Source organism: Podarcis vaucheri, assembly GCF_965113315.1.
Source record: "Podarcis vaucheri genome assembly, chromosome: 1".
Lineage (NCBI taxonomy): Eukaryota > Metazoa > Chordata > Lepidosauria > Squamata > Lacertidae > Podarcis > Podarcis vaucheri.
Genome location: NC_138759.1, coordinates 47,740,643 through 47,762,185, shown reverse-complemented (window position 1 = coordinate 47,762,185; position 21,543 = coordinate 47,740,643). Strand labels below are relative to the sequence as shown.

The 21,543-nt window shown below is 44.8% G+C and overlaps 1 protein-coding gene across 7 annotated transcripts in view; it reads left to right on the top strand.

The window, feature by feature from the left end:
* The window catches only part of RGS6 (regulator of G protein signaling 6), a 205,396-nt gene that overhangs the window by 177,877 nt on the left and 5,976 nt on the right, over positions 1-21,543 (top strand). For 3 of the 7 annotated variants that reach the window (XM_082225572.1, XM_082225576.1, XM_082225575.1), the window contains 3 exons: positions 2,821-2,910; positions 13,256-13,309; positions 16,217-16,766. In XM_082225572.1, the coding sequence (XP_082081698.1) occupies positions 2,821-2,910; positions 13,256-13,309; positions 16,217-16,303 (231 nt within the window). In that variant the 3' untranslated portion in view covers positions 16,304-16,766. Of the gene's footprint in view, positions 1-2,820; positions 2,911-13,255; positions 13,310-16,216; positions 16,767-21,543 lie in introns of those variants that run through there. The other 4 variants (XR_014220486.1, XM_082225573.1, XR_014220485.1 and 1 more) reach the window with 2 other exon arrangements.

Sequence of the window (21,543 nt, the reverse complement as noted above, 5' to 3'; positions counted from 1 at the left end):
ATATATCCACATTAGCTTCGTACATTTGATGCAATGTGGATTCACACATCTGTGTTCCTATAAAAATAGCTCTATCAAAATCTATAAGCCATGGCAGCTAAATGGAACCTCCATGTTCAGGGGCAGTTTAGCTCATTGATGACGGAAACTGATCAGGAAGGGCAAACAGTCTCTCATGCACAGTAGATTTTTGAGAAGATATTTATTGTGATCTTTAATGGGTGCTATGGTGTCCGTGGGCACCATGCTGGAAACCCCTGCTGTTATTGGAAACTGCTCTATCCAGGTGCTAGGGTTCAAGTCATTACTTGGGTCTTTCAAAATGATGATGTAATTAACTGTGAGTAATAGTAGGTGCCCTGGGACAGGTCCAGGGGGACAGTGGGAGAGAAGACTTAAACTGGCTTCACATATTTCACACAATCAACGCTTTGCCAACTCCCCTGCCCTTGCAATCTGTTGTTCAATGCCAAGGACTAATTGCATCTTTTCTTTATGGGCTGCACACACATTTTAGCAGTCCTGTAGCATCAGCAGATATTATTGGCATCTCCATAGGGGTGCAGACTTTAATCAATATAATCTGTTACCCTAAGAGTTTCTATCCACTGCCTGCATAAGGACGGCTTAACTATTGCTGAAGCTATAATTCAAGCCAGAGCCCTTGCAGACGGCTGCTCTCTCAGGTATGACAGCGAGAGCGACGCTGAAGCAGCGACAGCTGGAGGGCACTCTCTACAGGTTGCAAAGGCGAGTGCAGCATCCCCAGCAGAAGTTGCACAAAGGATGAAAATGAGTTCTGCCATTCTTGGGCCAGCCCTTCATCTGGAAAGGGGAGCTTGCAAAACTTTGCAGTCAGAGAAGAGACTTTTGCTTATTTCTTCCTTCAGCATTTTCTTCATTAACATTCCAAGCTTGGGAATAATTTTAAACCATTACTGCCTACTGGTGCTATTTTTCTAGAAAGAGAGGTACCAGAACTCGCCGTGAACGCCTCCCTTGTTCTCTTAAAGTGGCAATGGTGCCCACCTGAGAGGTGCCAGAACTGAGTTCCGGCTGGAAAAAAAAGCCCTGCTGCCTGCCAGTGAAAATAATAGAGTTGCAGTGGTTTACCAGTCCCAAGATAGGCAGCTCTTAGAGACGAGTCATATTTGGTTATCTGCAAAAATAACTGTTCATCAGTTGGCTTGGTGTTTTGTGGTTTGTTTTGTTCTGCTGCTGCTGCTTTTTGAGCAGTGCAATGCGGATGTAGAAGACTTATGTGACAACAAAGAGGCACTCTGGGAAAACTAAGGCACTGGGAGAATCTGTGGCAAAGAGAAGTCCAGAACAGTGGCAAAGCTGCACGCTGCGACACGGGGGGCGGAGAGCAGGCAGGGGCATGGCTGGTGCACATCCCAGGGGTGTGGCACACCATCCGCAGGGGTGTGGCGCGCGTCCCAGGGGCATGGTGTGAGTCCTGGGGGTGTGGTGTGCCACCTGCAGGGGCGTGCTGCCCGGGTGGTGGGGGGATGCATGGCACGTGTCCGGGAGGGTGGCCGCGATGGTACCCCCCCCTCCCCGATGGTGCCGGGGGCGGTACGCTCCCCCTGCCCCCCTTTCCTCCACCAGTGCTCCAGAATCAGGTAGAAGCAAGTGGGGTGGGAAAGGGCAAGAGGCAGAGATGAGTCAGGCTGGTGAAGGGTCACAGGCATCTCCCTCTCTTGCTGCGACAAGCTCCCTCCCTCCCTGACTCCCAGAACCACAAGCGGCATGAAAAGTGCGGAGCAAAGGCAGGCTGCACACAGAAGTAGTATCCGATTGCTTGGGAAAGGCCCTGGAGAGGAGGAGATATACAGTAGATGGCTTGGGGAGGTAGGAACCTTTAGTCTTGGCAACTGGTTTCATGGAGTAAGACCTACAAGGAAGGAGCTGGTGTGCTCAGTAGGCCTGACACTCAGCCAAGTCGGTGAAGATTGTTATTTTTGCTAATAAAGTCTTAACACCAACTTTGACCTGTGTGATTTGCTGCCTGGCTCACTCTGTGACAGATATCAAGTGCAGGTGGTATTGACTGGCGACAGGAACTTGTAAATATGTGCAATAGCTTGATGGAATAGGGGTGGATGGAATAGGAAAGGAGAACTGTGTATATGTTTGAAGAGGGGGGTTGGGGTTAGGGTTAGAACCATATTCACAGCCAGAGCCATGAATATGCATACATATGCATTAGCTTATGCAAATACCCCTGGATACAATTCGAGGGGAACCTTGCACGTTATGTGTGCAGAGGTGCTTCTGTACCAGGATCATTCACTCTACCTCAGCCTTCCCCAACCAAGCACCATCCAGGTATTGTTGAACTACAGATCTTTTGCCATGCTGGTTGGGACTGGTGGGACTTGGAGTCCAATGACATTTGGAGGGCATCAGGTTGGGGAAGGCTACTCTAGCTGGACTACAGCAATAATGTTTGTACTATAAACATGCTCCAATGGCAGATACAAGTCTAGAAGATTCAAAGTGTTCTCAATGGCCCCATCTTCACCAGTAGAGAACATCTGTGTACCAGTAGCTGTGTTAATCATCTATATTTTGGGTGATCAAGTCTGTTCCTGAAATGAGTTCTATCTGGCTTCTGATAGGATGCTTTGAGTGTCTGCTGACTGAAAGATGAGATGGAAATGTTTTAGATAAATGCGCAAATAATAAATATTGTATAGTATTCATAAATGCCTACTTCGTATCCAGGAAGCCTCTTTGGTGTTTCTCTTTTCTAGGTGCCCAGGAAATGTTGACTAGGTAACAAATCTCAGCCCATTGTTTCTTCCCTTCCCACAGGAGCACATTTACAAGCTGATGAAGAGCGACAGCTATGCACGTTTCCTCCGTTCTAACGCTTACCAAGACTTGTTGCTGGCAAAGAAGAAGGTATCTGTCGGGAAGGACATGCTTGCATCTCTGAGCACTTCTTGACTCCTGCCTGCTGCTTGCTGCTGTGTGAACATGGAAATTAAGTTATTGGGGGGGGGCTTCTTGCTGACTGAAAGCACTTCTCTCTTCCTTTCTCCTTGAAGCTCCATGTTTGGCATCCCTATAAACAGCAGTCAATGTGAGGAAGACCTGCTCTGAGCATCCTCTGCGAGGATCATGTGAACTAGAAGCTGCCTGGTTCTGAGCCTGGTCATTGGGAAGGGGCAAATGGCTTGATTGCCAAAGGGTCAGGGTTCAATCCCTGGTGGGACTGGGAAAGACCCCCTTTCTGAAATCCTAGAGAGGTGTGTTGTCAGTCTCTGTGGACAATGCTGAGCTCTATGGACCAATGGTCAGACTTGGTATAAGGCAGTTTCCTAGGCTCGTACATCAATGGCGGACACTGGCCGTCTGCCCGATCCTCCTTTCTCAACTCTTCTACCTCAGGGTCAAATGACAAAATACACTTGATGCACAATGCACAGCTACATCTCTGTTTTTTCTTATTTGCAGCCATGGAGGACCCTGATGTTGCTGTTCAGCTCATCCCTCCCTAGGAGCAACACAGCTATGGGGATTAGTTCAAAAGTTCCCACTGGCACTAAGTTCTCATTGCCTCCCCTCCCCACCCGTTGCAGTTCTAATATCAATCCAGCGGAGGGGCACACCTGCAATTAAGTAAGGGGAGGACACCTGGAGACACAGCTGCATGCTAAGGAGAAGGTGTAATGTGTAGTTTGACCCTAAGGACCTTTAACTGGAGATGTGAGAGCTTGACCCTGGGACCTAGCATGGGATCCACTGTGGAGTTACAGCTCCTCCACAAGGATCTCTCAAACTAAACATAAGGCATTAAAATCCCATTTTAAACAACCTTCAGGACAAATATGTGATCTTGTGTAACATTACCTATGAATATCTTTATTTTTCATAACCATGGCAGTAACTAATGACTGGGAAAAGTAGCACAAACCCTCTTCCATTTAGTGTATTATGTCAAGCCTTGTAGATTCTCGTAAGGGATGCCTTGCATGGAGACTTCGTCATGATTTCTTATCAGCTCCCCTCCCCTCCTGTTTTACCTGCACTTTCCTGTATGTGGTTTCTCCCCTCCCACTTTTTTCCATTTAATTTTAAACTAATTACAGTAAGACTGGGAACTCCTCAAAAGCGGCACACCTTTCCATTCCTTTCTGCCTTTTTGGCATCTGCATGCCCATTATCAGCAATATGTTTTCCATCCAGGTCAAAATAATAAAGGGTTTCTTGTTGCGCTGATAATCACCTGATTATCCAGGCAAGGAAGAATGGTGGGGAACAGAGGTAGTTTTATCTCCATTTGTGGCTGTGTTTAAACGTCTTTCAGAAGCTCCTCCACCTAGAACCATGTTGGATAGACATATGAGAGAATTCCCCACTTCTCTCATTCGCCTTTGACCTTCAAGACACTTTGTGCAGAGTTTTCCCAGCTTCTGCAGCTTGGGTTTACTGCCATTTCCTATTGCTTTGCTCTTTGCTGTCTCCATCCTGCTGTGGCTTCCATATGCTGCCAAATTAAAGTTAGCCTCCACTGCAGCTCCAATGTGCCCTCAATGATTAGAATGGATTTCCCACAATCCAGCAGTCCCTTCTGTGTTCAGGAGCTCAGAGGCACAGCTGGAGTTACTGAGCAAAGCCTTCGCACTTCTGTTAGTGTGGCGGTGGCCCCTCATGCACTGTGGAGACAACTAGATTGGATCGAATGTGTTGGAACAATTGGGCGAAAACTGTTGTACTCTGAAGCAGCCTTCACTTAGCTTCAAGAGTGTGCCAGGTATTTTCCAGAACCATATTTTCTGTGCTGTCTGCCATTGCGAATGCTGTATAGAGGCAACAGACCAAATAAGAGGTTCTTATTGACTTCAGGCAGGTTTTAGTGGCATAAGTTGAAATGGGGAAATGCAGGTACTGTGGTAAGGTCCTATTTGCTTTGTGTGGTTTTCTTTTTTCTCTTCAGACTGGTGGGTTGCTGCCACACATGGACTGTGGGCTTGATGGGTTACTGTTTCAAGAGGCCTTCTTTAAAGTACACCTTCCTTTTAGTGTATGCTTCAGGGTGCAAAGTGACTACCTATGAGCATCGTTCTGCTGCTTCTGTTGGAATCTTGTCAGATAGTGCAAAGCATCAGATTTTATTTAAGGTATACATGTAGTCCTAGTCTGGATCTTCAACTGGTGCCACAGATTCCTCTAGTAGTCTGGTCCCAGAAGGGGTAGCCTTTTTAAATAACTGAACTGTGGGTGCTGGGTGATCAATCACCTGTAGTGGTTTCCTTTTTCTTTTTTCAGATGTAGGGTTTTGTACCCAAGTGCTTTCAGGGGATCAAGTAACTGAAGTACGGTCGGTTGGTTGGTTGGTTGGTTGGTTGGTTGGTTGGTTTGCTTGCTTGCTTTGTTTTTTTAAAGAAACTGAAATAATTAATGGGATTGTAAGAGGTTGTTTCAGGAGGATGTAAGCTTTGCTGGAGTTCTGTTTCAATTTCAAAACTAGAAAGGGTATATAAGCTTCGCTGTTGCAGAAGGACAGCAAAAAGTGTTTAGTCACTTAAAAAAACAAGAGCCCAAAACAGCTTTGGAAACAAAGTGAGCTCTGAAAAGCAAAGCATCCCAAAGGAAAGCTATAAGGACGTGTTGATGCAAAGTGTGCTTCAGCTGAAAGGCACAGGGGCACAACCCCATCTCGGAGTCCTGACTGACTGGGAAGATGGTTGGATGCGACACTGGGAGGCAGCATTAACTGAGCTGCCTCACAGCTGTTAGGGCAATGCCTGCCTACTGCTCCCTAAGGGTTGATGAGGGAAACAGCTAATGCAGGCATGTCAAAAGTCCATTTCGGGGGCCTAATCCAGCCCACCGGTCAACAAGAACTCCAGCTCCAACTCTAAAAAAGCTCAAAAACTTCAATCCTAAAAAAATCAATCCTAAAAAGCTCAACAACTTTTGGTTGGCCCTTTGGTCGGCCCTCACGGCCCTTCATTTCATCAAATCTGGCCCTCTTTGAAAAATGTTTGGACACCACTGATTAATGTATATTTTTAAGAGTGAGAGTAAAGTGTACCTCTTGTTTTAATCCATCAGCAGGCAAAGAACTATAGTCATTGCCTCTTATTTCAAACTTCATGGTAATATAACACTATTTCATTGTCCCATGATAACAACCATTGATCATATCATTTTTCATCCCTCTATCTAAATTTGAATGTTTGGTAAAGGTAAAAGGACCCCTGAGCTTTAGGTCCAGTCGTGGCCGACTCTGGGGTTGCGGCGCTCATCTTGCTTTATTGGCCGAGGGAGCCAGTGTACAGCTTCCGGGTCATGTGGTCAGCATGACTAAGCCGCTTCTGGCAGTGCACGGAAACAACATTTACCTTCCTGCTGAAGCGGTACCTATTTATCTACTTGCACTTTGACGTGCTTTCAAACTGCTAGGTTGGCAGGAGCCGGGACCGAGCAATGGGAGCTCACCCCGCTGCGGGGATTCGAACTTCTGACCTTCTGATCGGCAAGCCCTAGGCTCTGTGACTGTTTGTTAGTATCAGCTAAATTTGCTCTGATGGGTTTTAGGTTAGCCCCATGGGGGGTTTCATTGCTGTTGTAACCTAAGTCTAAGGCTGCATCCACACCATACATTTAAAGCACATGGCTTTCCCCAAACAATCCTGGGAACTGTAGTTCATTCTCACAGAACTACAGTTCTTTTTATATATAAAAAAGATTGTGCTAAGAGTTTTCATAAGACATTACAATAAAAAACAAACTAATCTAAACAAAAAGCAGATGAAGAAAAGAAAAATACAAAGTCCTCTCTCATGGGTAGATCTTTAACCCTTGTCTCACAAAGAAAGAGATGGGCCCTCCCATTTCTCACCTGGGAGCTCCCCTTTCTCTTCCCCTTCCACTCTGGAAGAGCTTCCCTGCCTCTCACACAAGGTCCTTCATCAGCCAGCCATCACCTTCACCTGCATCAAATCCCCTCATTGGCCCAGAGAATAACAACAGCAACAACTAGAACAAAACAATACAGAAGCAAGGGCAAAGCAAAAAAGGAAAAGTAACAAAGATAGAAGTAATACAGGAATGAGAAAGCAATACAAGAATAAAAAAGGAAGATCAGGAAGAAGAGAAAAATGAAAAATAAATAAAAAGGACTTCCAACTATCCGTCTGTCAATTGTACATACAAGAATTCTTTAAAGTATTCAAAATGTTTACCCCAGGGTGGTATCCAGCTGTTCCTCCTTCTGCTAGGTGATGTTTTTCCCAGTCTTCAACTCCTGGCGTCTCAAGTACAGAATTACAATTCTCAGCACTGCTAAGAAACTACAGTTCCCAAGATTCGGCTTGGGGGGGAGTCATGTACTTCAAATATATGGTGCATATGCAGTCTATCATTAAGCTGAATGGGGTGGCTGCCTCCAGCAGTTGAATTTGGTTGTCCTGAAAAGGCAGCAAACGGATAAATAAAATAGCTTTTATTGTTGTGTTTTAATGCCACGTAGTAGGAGAGGGGAGTTGTGAGGTTTTCTGCATCAGGCACCAAAATAACTTGGCCAGCCTCTGGAGTCCTGTGCACCTTAACCTGGGAAGGGGCATTTGCTGCTCTGCAGCAAAATGACTTGGATGTGAAATCCCCTGCAGGAATGACACATCCTGGCACTAGGTCTTGTATTCAAAGAACTAGCTATTTGGGGGTTGGAGTAGGAGCAATCAGGTCGTGTGGCTAAAGCAAAGCCGGGGGGGGGGGGGGGAAGAATGCAGATACGGTAAACCTATGGACCTACATTTTCTCATCCCCTTGCAGCTAACTGGAATGAGCGCTTTCCTTATCAAAGCATTTTTACTTTACATAGCTATGCCCAACTCTTTGCTACAACAATGGGTTGATTTGTTCTCTTGTGGCAACTGCCCTCCCCCCCACAACCCCTTTTTTTGTTTTTGCATGTTTGAAAACTGCATAAGCAAGCCCCTGCATATTTGTATGTGCTGAATTCTGCATTTACAGAACTTAATGAGTGGAAATGTTAATATGCTGCCGCAGACAGAATGGTTAGGTTTGTAATTATTTGCCCTGCTTTAAGAGAGGGACACACAGAACACTCCAATTAAATTCATCAGGGTTTATGAAACTGTCCCCAGGATGTTCACTTTTCAGTGGATTCAAGCAAGCAACAAAGATCTAGTCACCCACAAGTTATCATCTGAGCATACTTCTTTAGGCAGGAATACTGTTGATAACAAAATGCACACTTCCTTTTTTGATCTGTGTCAATCTATTTGTCATACTTGCAGTGCGATGCTATGCATATTTATGTGGAATTTACGTTCCCCTATGTTCTAGCAAGTGTGTTTAGGATTGTGTCCTCAGAATAGCCTCGCTCAGGCGTGTTGCCTTAGCAGGGAATGTCAACATGAGCAGGGAGGTGTGGGAGCTTGCATGTTCACCCCACCCCTAAGGCCCCCACATGCATCAGCTCCACTTACTCCGCCCACAACCTTCCCACAATGCACTCGGAGTCCTATTCATGAACAAGCACTCTGATAGCAGAGGGACTTCCTGATTGCAGGAAGGCATCTAAAAACATATTTAGTCTAGCATGCCTGGAAACCCCTTCCAGACTTTCCTGCTCAGTTTAGGAAGGTTGGGGTAGGGCAGGACATTGGGGAATTGCCCTGCCTGAATGCCCCTTACTTGTATTGGCATTTCCTGTTCAGGCATAATGCCTAAGCAAGGCTTACGTCTATAGTACCTGTCCATTTTCAGAATGCTTGATGTGCAATATTTCAGCCATCCTCACAAGAACCCGGTAAGGTAGGCCAGAATTATTGTTCCCATGCTTCAGATGGAAAGAGGAGGTACTGGTGAGGAAACCCACTGTTTGCCTAATGCCAGCTAATAATTCTGTGTCTCAGTTTGAACTGGAAATGTCAGAACACACACCCTTTGCTGCCTCAGTACATCAGCTCTGAACTGATTTGATCTCAATCTCTTTCAGCACAAGAAAAGGCATATAATAGGTTGTATTCATTGCTGTTCCCCCTTGAACTGATGGAAGGTTATTTGACGCAGCAGAGGCTTCGGTCAGCACAACAGGAAGGAAAACAATTTTCACCACTTCCCTCTCCCCCTGCAGACTGTGCACGCCCCCACCCCTCAAAAAATCTTCTCCAGATGGTTAGGAGCAGAGGGGTTTTTGGTTTTGCAAAAAAATCAATTTTATACATTCATTCATAACAATGGATTAATGCAAAGTGCAAATAAACATTAGGCAGGTTTTTAACTTTGTTTACTAAATGTCTGTAAAATAAACCAACTACATTAAATAGCTCTCTGGGGCATCATATAGTATTCTGTTGCAACCTGAACATTTCCCAATGAACATTTTCTGATGCAAATTACCTTAATCTGCATAGGAAAGTTTTCTAGACAACTTTCCCAGAAAACCCACATCCCTGTTTGGGGGACGCTTTGGAACAAGCCTGGGAGGTGGCACAAGATGCTGCAGGGAGAAGAGGGAATTAGCCAAAATAAGCTCCCTCCTTATTTTGGAAATCTCCTGTTTCACCATCTCCTATTAAACACCATTGAGTGCAACCCATTCAGGGATCTAGAACCAGCTGTGGTTTAATGCAATTCTATTCATTTCCCAAAATCTATACTTAGCTGCCTAATGCGCAGTCAGGCCATCCAACTCAGTGTTATCCTCACTGAGGGGCAGCAGTTCTCCAGAGATTCAGGCAGGAGTCTTTCCAAGGCCTTCCTGGAGATGCCAAGGACTGAACCTGTTTCCTTCTTAATTCAAAGCATGTGCTCTATCACTGACTGATAGCCCCTCTCCACTGTGCTATGTTGGCCCAAATAAGAAGGCCAAGAGACATCCCTTCGGTTCATCAGGGCCCAGATAAGCATCATTGCGCAACTTGAGCTGTGCACATCATCCACAAGGCCATGGGCTGCAATTTCAGGACCCTGCTTTCAGATGCAGGGTCTTTCTGAACCGGTGTTTTGCAACAAGTGTTAAAATAGGATATGGAACGCCTTTAGTCTCCCAAAGCAAGACACTTCAGAAAGCCTTGGAAGAAAATCTGTATATTTTAAGATTCTCTGATCCCAAACCTCAGCTTTTCTTAATTACGGATACCTAGAGGCCCCACTTGCAAAGAATAAGCTTTTCTTTTTAAAAAAAGTCTTGCTCTACTCTTTGATGCTGAATGCAAGGCAATTTGAAGACCATTCAGAAAAGGTTAAGAGTTCAATTCCTCACCATCGAGGCCTAAAATATTTTATTTACAGACATCTTTGCTAATAATTGCTGTGCTAAACTACCAATGCAAAGGTCATCTCAATGCATTCTTTAATTGAGCATTTAATCTCAAGCGCCAGAAATTTTGTCATTAAGATTCTATTTTGATGTACATGGAAAACTACCAGAACCAGATGAAAAGAAGTTGAAGGAAAGGCCTTAGTTCAGGGGTGGAGCATCTGCATAGCAGCAGACACAACCCCCAGCATATACAAATGATACTCCACTTAAATGGTCAGGCTGCTTCCTGTGTAGCACAACCCTAAGAAACCTTTATACTGAAGCATCTTAATTTTTTCTTGTGCTCATAAGTTTTGCTGGTGTTGACAGCAGTTCCCATTTTTTCTCCTTGCTTCTTATGATATGTTTTGACCCGAAAGATGTGTTTCTTCCTGTTTGTATGGCTGGCTGCATGTTAATGCCTAGTATCTGATTAATCCCTGCACTCCAGGCATGGCAAACCTGTGACCTTTTGAGATGTCATTGGATTCCAGCTCCTGTCTTCCTCAGTCAGTATGGCCAAAGGTCAGGGATGTTGGGAGTTATAGTCCAACAACGTCTGGAGGGCCAAAGGTTTCCCATCCCTGACATAAAGGGTTCACCAGATTCTCCCTTGCCTGCTCCTACAGACTAGTATTGAACCCATCAGCCCCAGCCACCATCTGGAGGGCCAGAGCTTCTTCATCCCTATTCTAGGCAGATTCTTGAAGCGATCTTTTATCACCCGCTTTCACTTCTCTTCCATCTGCTCGTAGATCTGATCTGTAAGTCACAAGCGCTGATTTTATCTTTTGTATTCCGGAGGAGTAGAATTGGTTGTGCTAAAAGAATGAAGAGAGTTCTCCAAAGAACTTGACCCTTTGCCATCACTCTTCTCCCTTCCACACCCCCATGCAGCACCAACTGACAGGAAGTTTTCAGTTACAGAAACATTCACTTGCAAAGCAGAGTGTTTAGTAAGGTAAAGGTACCCCTGCCCGTACGGGCCAGTCTTGACAGACTCTAGGGTCATCTCACTCTAGAGGCCGGGAGCCAGCGCTGTCCGCAGACACTTCCAAGTCACATGGCCAGCGTGATGAAGCTGCTCCGGCGAACTGGCACCAGAGCAGCACACGGAACGCCGTTTACCTTCCCGCTAGAAAGCGGTACCTATTTATCTACTTGCACTTAATTGTGCTTTCGAATTGCTAGGTGGGCAGGAGCTGGGACTGAATGACGGGAGCTCACCCCGCCGCGGGAATTCGAACCGCCGACCATGCGATCGGCAAATCCTAGGCGCTGAGGTTTTACCCACAGCGCAACCTGTGTCCCCCAGAGTGTTTAGTACCATTATGCAAAGCCCTGCTCTTTAGGTAACTTCCCAATGTTCCTAACTCCCTTCAGCAAAAGTGCCCTTTTGCTAGAAAGGATTTCCCTTTCTTCCTTTGCTTAGAAGGGTGGCAGGTCTGCTGTTTTTCTCTGATTTCTTGACCCTTCATTTTAAAAGAAAGTGCAGATTTAATAAAACCACCAAACACATTCATAATCCCATGTCTCTGTTACTTCCCAACCACAAGTGAACTGGAGGTAAGGTAGTCCCCCCCCCATGATGTGCTGATGGTTCCCCCCCCCTCACCATTTAATCCCTTTATTCAACAAAATGGCAGGCTTGCTAGCAAAATTGCCTCTTCTTCCATAGTTCCTAGGATTTGTCCTATGCCAAATGAATCACGTCACTTTGGAGAACAGCAACATACCCAAAATGTTGGTGGCTTTCTTGTTATAATGAAATTATATTATTTATATGCTCTAGCAGATAATTAGTTTTTTCAACCACCACCACATCATAGTCTCATCCTGGTGCCTCCCCCCACTCCCAAAACCATGTACAGAAGCTGGCCAATCGTGGTGGCTGAGACTTTCTACCAACACTGGCAATGGGATGACATCAACCCAACACACCTGAGGGCAGCAGGGCAAGCCAAGTGACAGACAGCTATGTCTCCCAACATCTTGCTTCTGATCTCCATCCGCTACCCCCCACTTTTGCTGCCTATTGGCAGGGTTGGCCCTGGTCTCATCCTTGCTCCCTTACATCTGCATATTTTAGGATAAAATAAATTGGTGGTGGACAGTCCTATTTATTATGGAAACTTGCCTACCATTACTGTCCTTCTCACTTAAGAGATTCCTGATAAACCTACAAGGAACCCTAGGGTTCCTCATAGCACAGTCTAAAAACCACTGTGCTATAGCCATTGTATATGTTGCGTCTCACCTGTGTGTAGAGCTACACAACAGCATAATATATACAACGCAACATATACAATGGCTATAGCACAGTGGTTTTTAGACTGTGCTATGATAATAAAGCTATAAGTAGGTCAGTCTTGAATGATATTGGCCCTGATCCAGTCACGAGTGGTTCATGGTTCTGTAAGACAATGCATCAGCATTCAAATTAAAAGACATCCAACATGCAGGGTGAGGAGAGCAAGTGTGTTTCCATGGGTGGCTCCTTCATGTTGGGTAGGGTCAATGATTGTTTTTAGTACCATATTGGTTCATTTTATAAAACCAATTAGCCTATCCTGAATGGTAGGAGACCACCGTGTGCTGATTGGGAAAGTTTAGGCTCTATCCTGAATCAATCAGGGATTGATTGATTGAATTATTGAAAAGACAGATGCAGAGTGCAGCATTATGTATCTTTCTCTTGAGCTATGTAAGATTGGACTAGATCCGCATTTTAAGCACAGAGCACAGGATACTTCCCAATGGGAGAAGCTACCAGAATATTACAATACAAAAGTTAGTTGCTTTGCTCTTGCAAATTGTAGCTGCCATGTTTTGAGATGTTTTATCTTTCTTCTTTTCTTTTGCTAATGTTTTTAGATCAAAATTTAAGCTGAAGGGATTCTTTTTTTCTTTTTCTTTTCTTTTTCAGTAGTTTTTCCTTCCTAACTTTTTTTTCCCCTTCTAAAGCCCGAGAATGAGCAAGGTCGTAGAACTTCTCTAGAAAAGTTCACTCGCAGCGTGGTAAGTTCATTTTGCTTTTGCTTTTCTTTCTTTTCCCCACCTTCTCTTCAGCATTTTCTTTTCTTTCAGAAATTATTTTATTAAATTTTATAACAACTCCTGTGTAGTTTACTCCTGTACAATAAAAAGGTAGAATTTCATGACATGCAGATTTCGGCCAGTGAAGGTACCCCAGTCTGACATAAGCAGAATGCTCCCCACAAGGCTATAGGTTTAAGAGATGTTTAATGAACTTGTTTCAAACCAGTTGCCCAATAATGGACAACTTACAATTTTAATTCATAAAAGTGTATGCAGATTCTGAACTCAGGCCCAAAAATCCATTACAGTTCTCTTGATCTAACGGTCAGCTTTGATTGAATAATGTCAGCTATCCTATGCAAAGATGCGTGAGACTAGTTCCATGAGCCTGATAGTATTTCATTAAAGAGTACTTTTTCCTCATGCAGCAGCACATGGCAAATTGCTTTTGAAATGGAAGAGAGCTTCAAAAGTAATTTGTGATGTGCCTTTAGTGGTTGGCAATTCAAAGAAAAAGAAGAGGACAAAATAAACCCAGTCTAGCAAAAGTGTGAGCTTAAGCTGCTCTTTGAACCTGGCTGTAGAATAGAATGTATAACATTTCCTCAACCATTCATGAGAACCATAAGAAGAGCCCTGCAGGATTCAACCAAAGGCCTACCTTGTCCGACATTCTGTGACCAACCACAAGCTTCTGAGCACGATAGCCTTCTCCTGCTGTCATTCCCCAGAAACAGATACTCATGCTTGCCTCTGATCCTGGATGTAGCATATAGCCATCATGACTAGTAGCCAACGACAAACTTATCCTCCATGTAATCCCCTTCCAAAGGCATCTAAGCTAGAGGCTACTAAGTCTTCTCTTTTCAGTCACCTAAGTGGAAGACACTAGCAGAGGTGGATCTTGAGGTCAAGTCTGAATCTTCTTTCATTCATACCAGCAACCACTAATTTCCTTTTAACTTTTCTGACCACATGGGCTTCATACTCAGGTATGAATGCATGAATGGGGGGGGGGAGCAAAGTCGGAACCTGTGCCAAGTTCCTATTGCTGTTACACAATTTCACTGCCTGGATATTATTCTATGGAGAAGTCCTCGCCACATTATGAATCACAGAGGACTTAACAGCAACCCCACATCTGTTTTCAATTTAGGCTACACATACTGTTTCCCATTTCCCCAAACAGTAGAAAGTTCCAGGGATAGCTGCTGTAGTATCGTATTCTTTAGAAGGGAGAGAATGCTGGAGGTGTTTGTCGACTTCTGAACTATGTGTTTATTTACAAATACACCATCTGACTGTGGAGGAAGTAGACAAGCACCCAGACAGCTAGAGCAAGCCTTTAAACCAGCTTCCGTTTCCCAAAAGCAAATGGCAGGCCTTGAAAACCCACCAGCCAGTTGCAGAGATACTCAGAGGAATTTTATCTCCGCTATCTGCATCCTAGCTGCCTCACTTCCCAGTCCCCTTGCAAGCAAGTGACGTGTGTCCTTGCTAGTAATCAACCACCCAAAGCCATTGAAGAAACATCTTGTAAGTCATTACTCTCCGTACAGGAAAAATATTTAGCTGTGAGCTAAATAGGGGGAAATAATTTTCTGATTTGATAGCCATTACAGTTACAGCTGTGTTCTTTCATTGCCAGATTACCCTTGAAATTAGCAGAGATGATGCAGCTGAACGATAACTAAAAACATTTGTACTCCTTTGGTCCTCTTTGGTGCCCTAGTGGGCTTCTGCCTTCTTCTAACTTGCCTTCACGATCCTCTCCCTCATTGGCCCACATGGCTGCTCAGCCTGTTGGCTGTGGAGATGTACAGTATGTGGCCTTGTTTGCACCTACCCAGGATGTCCTTAGGCATCACAAAATCAGTGCTAACCTCAAGGGGGTCCCCAAGGCCAATCTCATTACAGTGGTGCCTCGCAAGACGAAAAGAATCCGTTCTGTGATTCTCTTCGTCTAGCGGTTTTTTCGTCTTGTGAAGCAAGCCCATTGACGGATTAGCGCTATTAGCGGCTTTTAGCGGCTTATCAGCTTATCGGATCAGCTGATAAGCAGCTTAGCGGCTTAGAAAAAGGGGGGGAGGGGGGAAAAACCACAGGAACTCACAAGACATTTTTGTCTTGCAAAGCAAGCCCATAGGAGATTCGTCTTGCGAAGCACCTCCAAAACGTAAAACCCTTTCGTCTAGCGAGTTTTCCGTCTTGTGAGGCATTCATCTTGCGGGGCACCACTGTAAATGGCAGCTTGGGGCAAATGAAGCTGACGGCAGTGAAGACAACGAAGAAATAGTCCTGAGAAGAACACACCAAACTATGGAAAACACCTTTCAATACACTTTTGGAAGCATGAATAAGGCAAGCAGTTCCAGCTTAGCCCTCATTGCTTTCTCATTGCATATGCCACCATGTGAATCAGGGAGGAGGAAGCTGTGGCCCCCCAGATGTTGCTGGTCTACATCTTCCCTAACCATCAGCCATGATGGCTGTCTAACAAGGTTTCCATTCCAGATGTAGAATAATGGATAAGGCTCCCTACTTGCTTTTGCTTCTCCTTTAATTGTTTAGATTCCCTCCCTTTGTACTTCTACTGAGAACAGAACTGCACGATATATGTTGTTCCTTTAAAAAAAAAAAATAGTTGCTCTCCCGCACATCCATTTGAAGGGAAAAGTTGGTATGGGAAGAATGTGACTTCTGCTTTCCTGCTGAAAAATCACACATACCCTGAAGTTGTTCCTACACTTGACGGAGAAAATATATGTCTGTCTTCCCCTTCAAATCTCAGCTTCAGTGGATAACAGTGTGCAAAAGAAACAAGTAGAAATGGCCACAGTGAATCTGTTCCATGAGATTTGAGCTTGGCTGTCTTTCTCTTAATAGAAGTCCTCTGAACTGTTCTTTAGTGTGGAACGTCCGTGGTTCAGGCAGGTGACCCTTTGGATTCTTGCCTTTTCTTTCTTCAGCTAGCTTTTAATGCATCTTCGATTTCCACCACAGCAAAGAAGCAGATTCAGAAATGGGTTCCAGAAACCAAACTGCTTTTCATGCTTGCACAGAAGAAAAGAGTATTTTTTTTCTAAGCTCTGTTGGTACTATAGTGACTATGCAAAAACATAGACGCTAAATCAGAACAAAGACCTATCTAGTCCAGAATCCCACTGCCCACAGTGGCCAACGAAAGCCTACAGGAAGCCCTTGAACAGGACGTGTAGTTTATCCTATTGTCTATCCTGAATCTTCTAGCATACAGGTTAATTGGATGACCTCATGTTATAGTATTACGGGGGCGGGGGGACGGGACTCCCTAGCCATGTTCTCTGTACCATGCATAATTTTTTGCACCACTCTCATCTCCCCTCCTGACCTTTTTTTTTACCAAGACTAAGATAGGCCATCTCTTTCCTCCTTGATAATTGCCCTTTGGTTGACCCGTGATGGCAGTGTAAGCATAAAGGCCTACCTTTATACTTCTGTATCCTACACTGGGGAAATCCCACTGGAGGCTTCTCTGAGAAGCTGTTTCGGCATCCCATGTGCTGAGGACCCCAGGAAATGGTGCCCGAGTCCTTAGTTCAGATGTCAGTCACTCTGGACTGGGATACTGCCCAGACTCTTGTCTCTCCTACACAGAATATGTGAGGTTTCTTACTTTCTCTCTCTGATCCTGCATGTTGAAGGGACAAATGCCTCCTACAGCCAAAACACATTTTGCAAGGATTAGCTTTTCTTTTCTAATGAACCACTGCCAGCGCCTCACCATGGCTGAAGGGCATTTAAAACTAAATAGCTCTATCTTGTTTAAGAACCATTGCTGGCTCCTAAGAAAGGCTTTGAATGTTTGCTCACTAGGAAAGCTTCCCAAACGGCATGAAACAGACTCATGTACACTCGATTGCTTTGAATGCAAAAAGGAATGTACTAAATGGTGTCTTTCAGTTTTTCTGTTATTTTATATATGCAGGGTGATGGATTTTCAAATCAGTAGTGGGTGCATATAATCAGGACTGGAGGAAAGTGCTGAAGGCTCTTTAGTATTAATATTCTCTTTACTGACCCTGGTGAGTTTGAGCAATCACACCTGACATGCAGTTAACACACAGCAGTTCATTTAATTGGGGTGGTGGGGCGGGAGCTGGGGAAACGGGAAACTGCAGCTTCCTTGGGGTGTCACAAAAGATCTGGGCCCAAAGTACAACAGCGCAGGCTTCTACATTTACCGGCCAACAGGAGGCCTGCACAGTTTCAAGACTGTGTTTGGCCTTCTTCTCAGGGTCTTTCCCACAGAACTACCTTGCCTAGCAACAATCCCAGGGCTACCTGTTTCCAAGTCACTAGACTGACTCTTATTCGTCTCCAAGTCCCCACTGGGGCTTCCCCAGGCCCCACAGAGCTGCTGTCAGGCTGCAGTCCTTTTTCTGTCTTTCTCTGCTTTCCCACCTTCTAGGTCATGGCAGGAGGTGCTGGGAAATGTATCCCCAAACTTGCCAGGGCAGTGGGGGAAAGCTGACATTGCACATGTGATGTCATGCGCATGACTTCAGGACTTTGGGAGGAGCCAGGGGCGGAGCCAAATGCAGTGGCCACATGACTCAATGGCTGGCGGCTCCTCCTCTGACTCCTCTTGGCACCATCAGCAGCTTCAACCCTCCTTCCCCTCTGCGGCAGGAGAAGGAGAAGGAAGAAGCCGGCTGCTGCAGGCATGCCACATTTGGTGATTGGCGGGCCCTGGCTGCTCTCCCCAAAATATAGGGGGAGGCCAGAAGGGCCCGGTCCCTAGGAGCCAGTGCCCCTGCTCCACAGTCCTTCAATTCAGGAGGAAAACTGCATTCAAAACTGTTATATTAGGAAAAATACACACTAAAACACTGACAGAAACATTTGCAAAGTGATGCAGGAAGGTGGTGAGCTGAAGATTGGGGAAATGAGAAACTGAGGGAAAACCCAAACTGATAGGTTCATCCATCCCTTACTGCAACAGACTTAATGTTTCACTGAGGTCTTGCATGCAAAAGTTAGGAGTTGAGGTGTACTTGGATGTTGCGACAGCGCTGCTGTGTGTCTCTCTGTGCCCTGATCTTCGTAACCCCTCTAGATAAGCACAATGTGTAGGACACTACAAGAAAGGGGGGAATAATAATAATAATAATAATAATAGTAAATTTTATTTATATCCCGCTCTCCCCAGCCGAAGCCAGGCTCAGGGCAGCTAACAACAATAAAACAGTACCAAAGTACAGCATAAACAACATTCTAAAATCATTCATTATAAAATTAATTAATTCAAGCCACTGGCAACCATTGGGCCAGAGCTCCGCGAAGATTGCCGAGGGAGGGAGTCAGGCTGTGCCCTGGCCAAAGGCGTGTGGAACAGCTCTGTCTTGCAGGCCCTGCGGAAAGATGTCAAGTCCCGCAGGGCCCTGGTCTCTTGTGACAGAGTGTTCCACCAGATCGGAGCCACAGCCGAAAAAGCCCTGGCTCTAGTTGAGGCTAGCCTAACTTCTCTGTGGCCTGGGACCTTCAAGATGTTTTTATTTGAAGACCGTAAGTTTCTCTGTGGGGCATACCAGGAGAGGCAGTCCCGTAGGTACGAGGGCCCTAGGCTGTATAGGGCTTTAAAGTTTAAAACCAGCACCTTAAACCTGATCCTGTACTCCACCGGGAGCCAGTGCAGCTGGTATAGCACCGGGTGAATGTGATCTCGCAGCGAAGACCTCGTAAGGAGTCTCACCTCAGCATTCTGCACCCACTGGAGTTTCTGGGTCAGTCTCAAGGGCAGCCCCACGTAGAGCGAGAAGACGTGAAGCTGGCACAGTTTTAGTCTCTTGTAGCAGAGGCATCAAAACAGTGTTTACATGGCACAAGTAAGTTGGATGTTCTCCATCATGCCTGCAAGTACACCTGTAATACTAATATGAAGAGCTGCTCTTAAGGGAGGACACACAAAGAAGCTGTTTTTCAATGGCAGAGGGGACAGGTGTGTCTGCATGCTTGGTAGGCAGCACTCCAGGTAGCAGGGGTGGCTAATCTGTGGCACTCCAGATGTTGGAGTTATGCTCCTATCATCTCTTGACAGCCATTGGTCTTGCTGGCTGGGGGCAGTTTTCATTCAAAATGTGGAGGGCCGCAGGTTAGCCATTCCTGACATACAGTCATTGCCATAGTGACTGTGCATGTACACCATCAGAAACTTTACCTTCTTATAGCAAGAGCAGTTAGATGCAGCTGGAAATGAAAGGATCAGGCAGTCAGATAGTTACTGTGTAATCTCCGGGCGCCAGTAGTGTAAGTGTGACATGCCTGTACTTAGTGAGTTGACATTTGTACATCCAGATTGTGATTCTTCATCTAGGTAAATGTGTAATTTCCCTGGAAATAGTATTCAAGACATATGCTTTTGACTTTTTAAGAAAGAGAATCTATATAAGGCTTCATTTTTATGTTGTTACCCATTATTTGTTATATGCATGCTAAATCGATTCTTCTTTTGATCTCTTTTCATGTGAATGTATCTGTGTAGATTTTATGTTCTCTTGACATTACTTTTCTTTACTGTTGCTTTTTTTTAAAAAAAAAACAAAACTTACTTGAGCATTTAACTTTGTTTCTTTTCCTAATTTATGTTACCCTTCTTATGTTTATAGTGTGTATCATTTCTCCCCCAGCAAATGCTAATAAAAGGCTGTTTATAAAAGGATATGGTCCTTAAGATCTTTAAAAGAATTTTGCATTGAAAACACATGGAGATTTTGGGGGTGTCCTATGAAAAATCCTGGTTCAATAAGAAATGTGTTTTTTAGGATTTGTTGTCAGTGCAGATTCTGAGAGGCCCAATGCACCACATGGCCTGAATTAAGGAATATTTTAGTTGTAGGTATAAGCCCCCAGAAACACAGCCTCTTTATTTCCCTGTATTGTCATTGTGGGAAAAGTTTACAGTCTATCAAGAGGCTGGGTGCCTTCTGGGTATCTGTGAGGAATCTAATATTCAGTGTGAGGAGAGTTGATCAATCAGGGAGGGGGAGTTATTAGCATAAGAGCTTTTGCTCTCTGTAGCACTGGTTGAAGTACAGGAGACATCGTGTGCTGTCAGTGCAAGTTGCTATGTGGCCTCCTGCCTGAGGAGATGTTAAGGGTCATCATGCCCCTCACAGCCATTTCCCAGGGTATTGAAGAATAGCAGTGTTGGAAGAGTTCCTCTTGTGGATCAGAATTGGTTAAGTAGCAGGAAGCAGAGAGCAGGAATAAATGGACAGTGCAGGGGATGTAGAAAGTGGAATCCCCCACAAGGATTGGTCATGAGACCTGTGCTATTTAACTTGAATCATGAAAATTAATATCTATTGTGAAGAGCTCCAAAAGGACCTCTCCAAACTGAGTCAGTGGGTGGTAAAATGGCAAATGCAATTCAGTGAAAACAAGTATAAATCTATGCATGCCAGAGGGGCGGAAATCTTAATTTCACACATGCTCATGGTGACATGATAGGCATTTATCAAATTATGGATGTTCATGGATGTGGAGCTTGCCTTCATGGTAGTACGCTGTCCACTCGTGCCTGTGTGCACGAGTTTAGGTCCTCTAAAGAGTTTGGGCCTGTCACTGGTTCCTTTTAGTGGATATACCATGCTTCCTTTCAGCAGGACCACGGAGGGCTGAGTAATTCATGTTGGCAACTGGAGTTTGATGTATTATAGGATGACACTCTGATTCCCCTCGCCAAATATAAGACCCAATGGATAGACACTACCAGTGCGTGAGACTGTGGACGAGACAGCTGATCACAAGAAATTAAATCTGTTCAGTCATTTTAAATTTCTGGGGTTTTAATTTAAGATTTTTTATTCTGTGTGGTGCATATTTGAGAGCCATTTTGAGACCTAGATATTTTTTTAAAAACAGGATATAATTTAAAAAAATAAAATAAAATAAAACTTGGGGCAAGGAGGGAGGCACATAGCTCACAGCCGCTTTCAGAAAGTCAAGTCCCTATTCCAGGATTTCAAAGTCCAGCATCCTGCCTGACACACAAAGACTGAGGCTGCCAATAGTCATGTAACAACTCTTTGAAAGCTTCCTTCATTGAGGCCTGTAGTCATATGGGGAAGCAAATCCCCCACATCTTGCCAACACAGTTGAGCTCAATGTTACCACCCTGCTGCTGCAGCTGCTTAGAAATGAGAGGAAGCAGGGAGATGCTGAAGTTAATG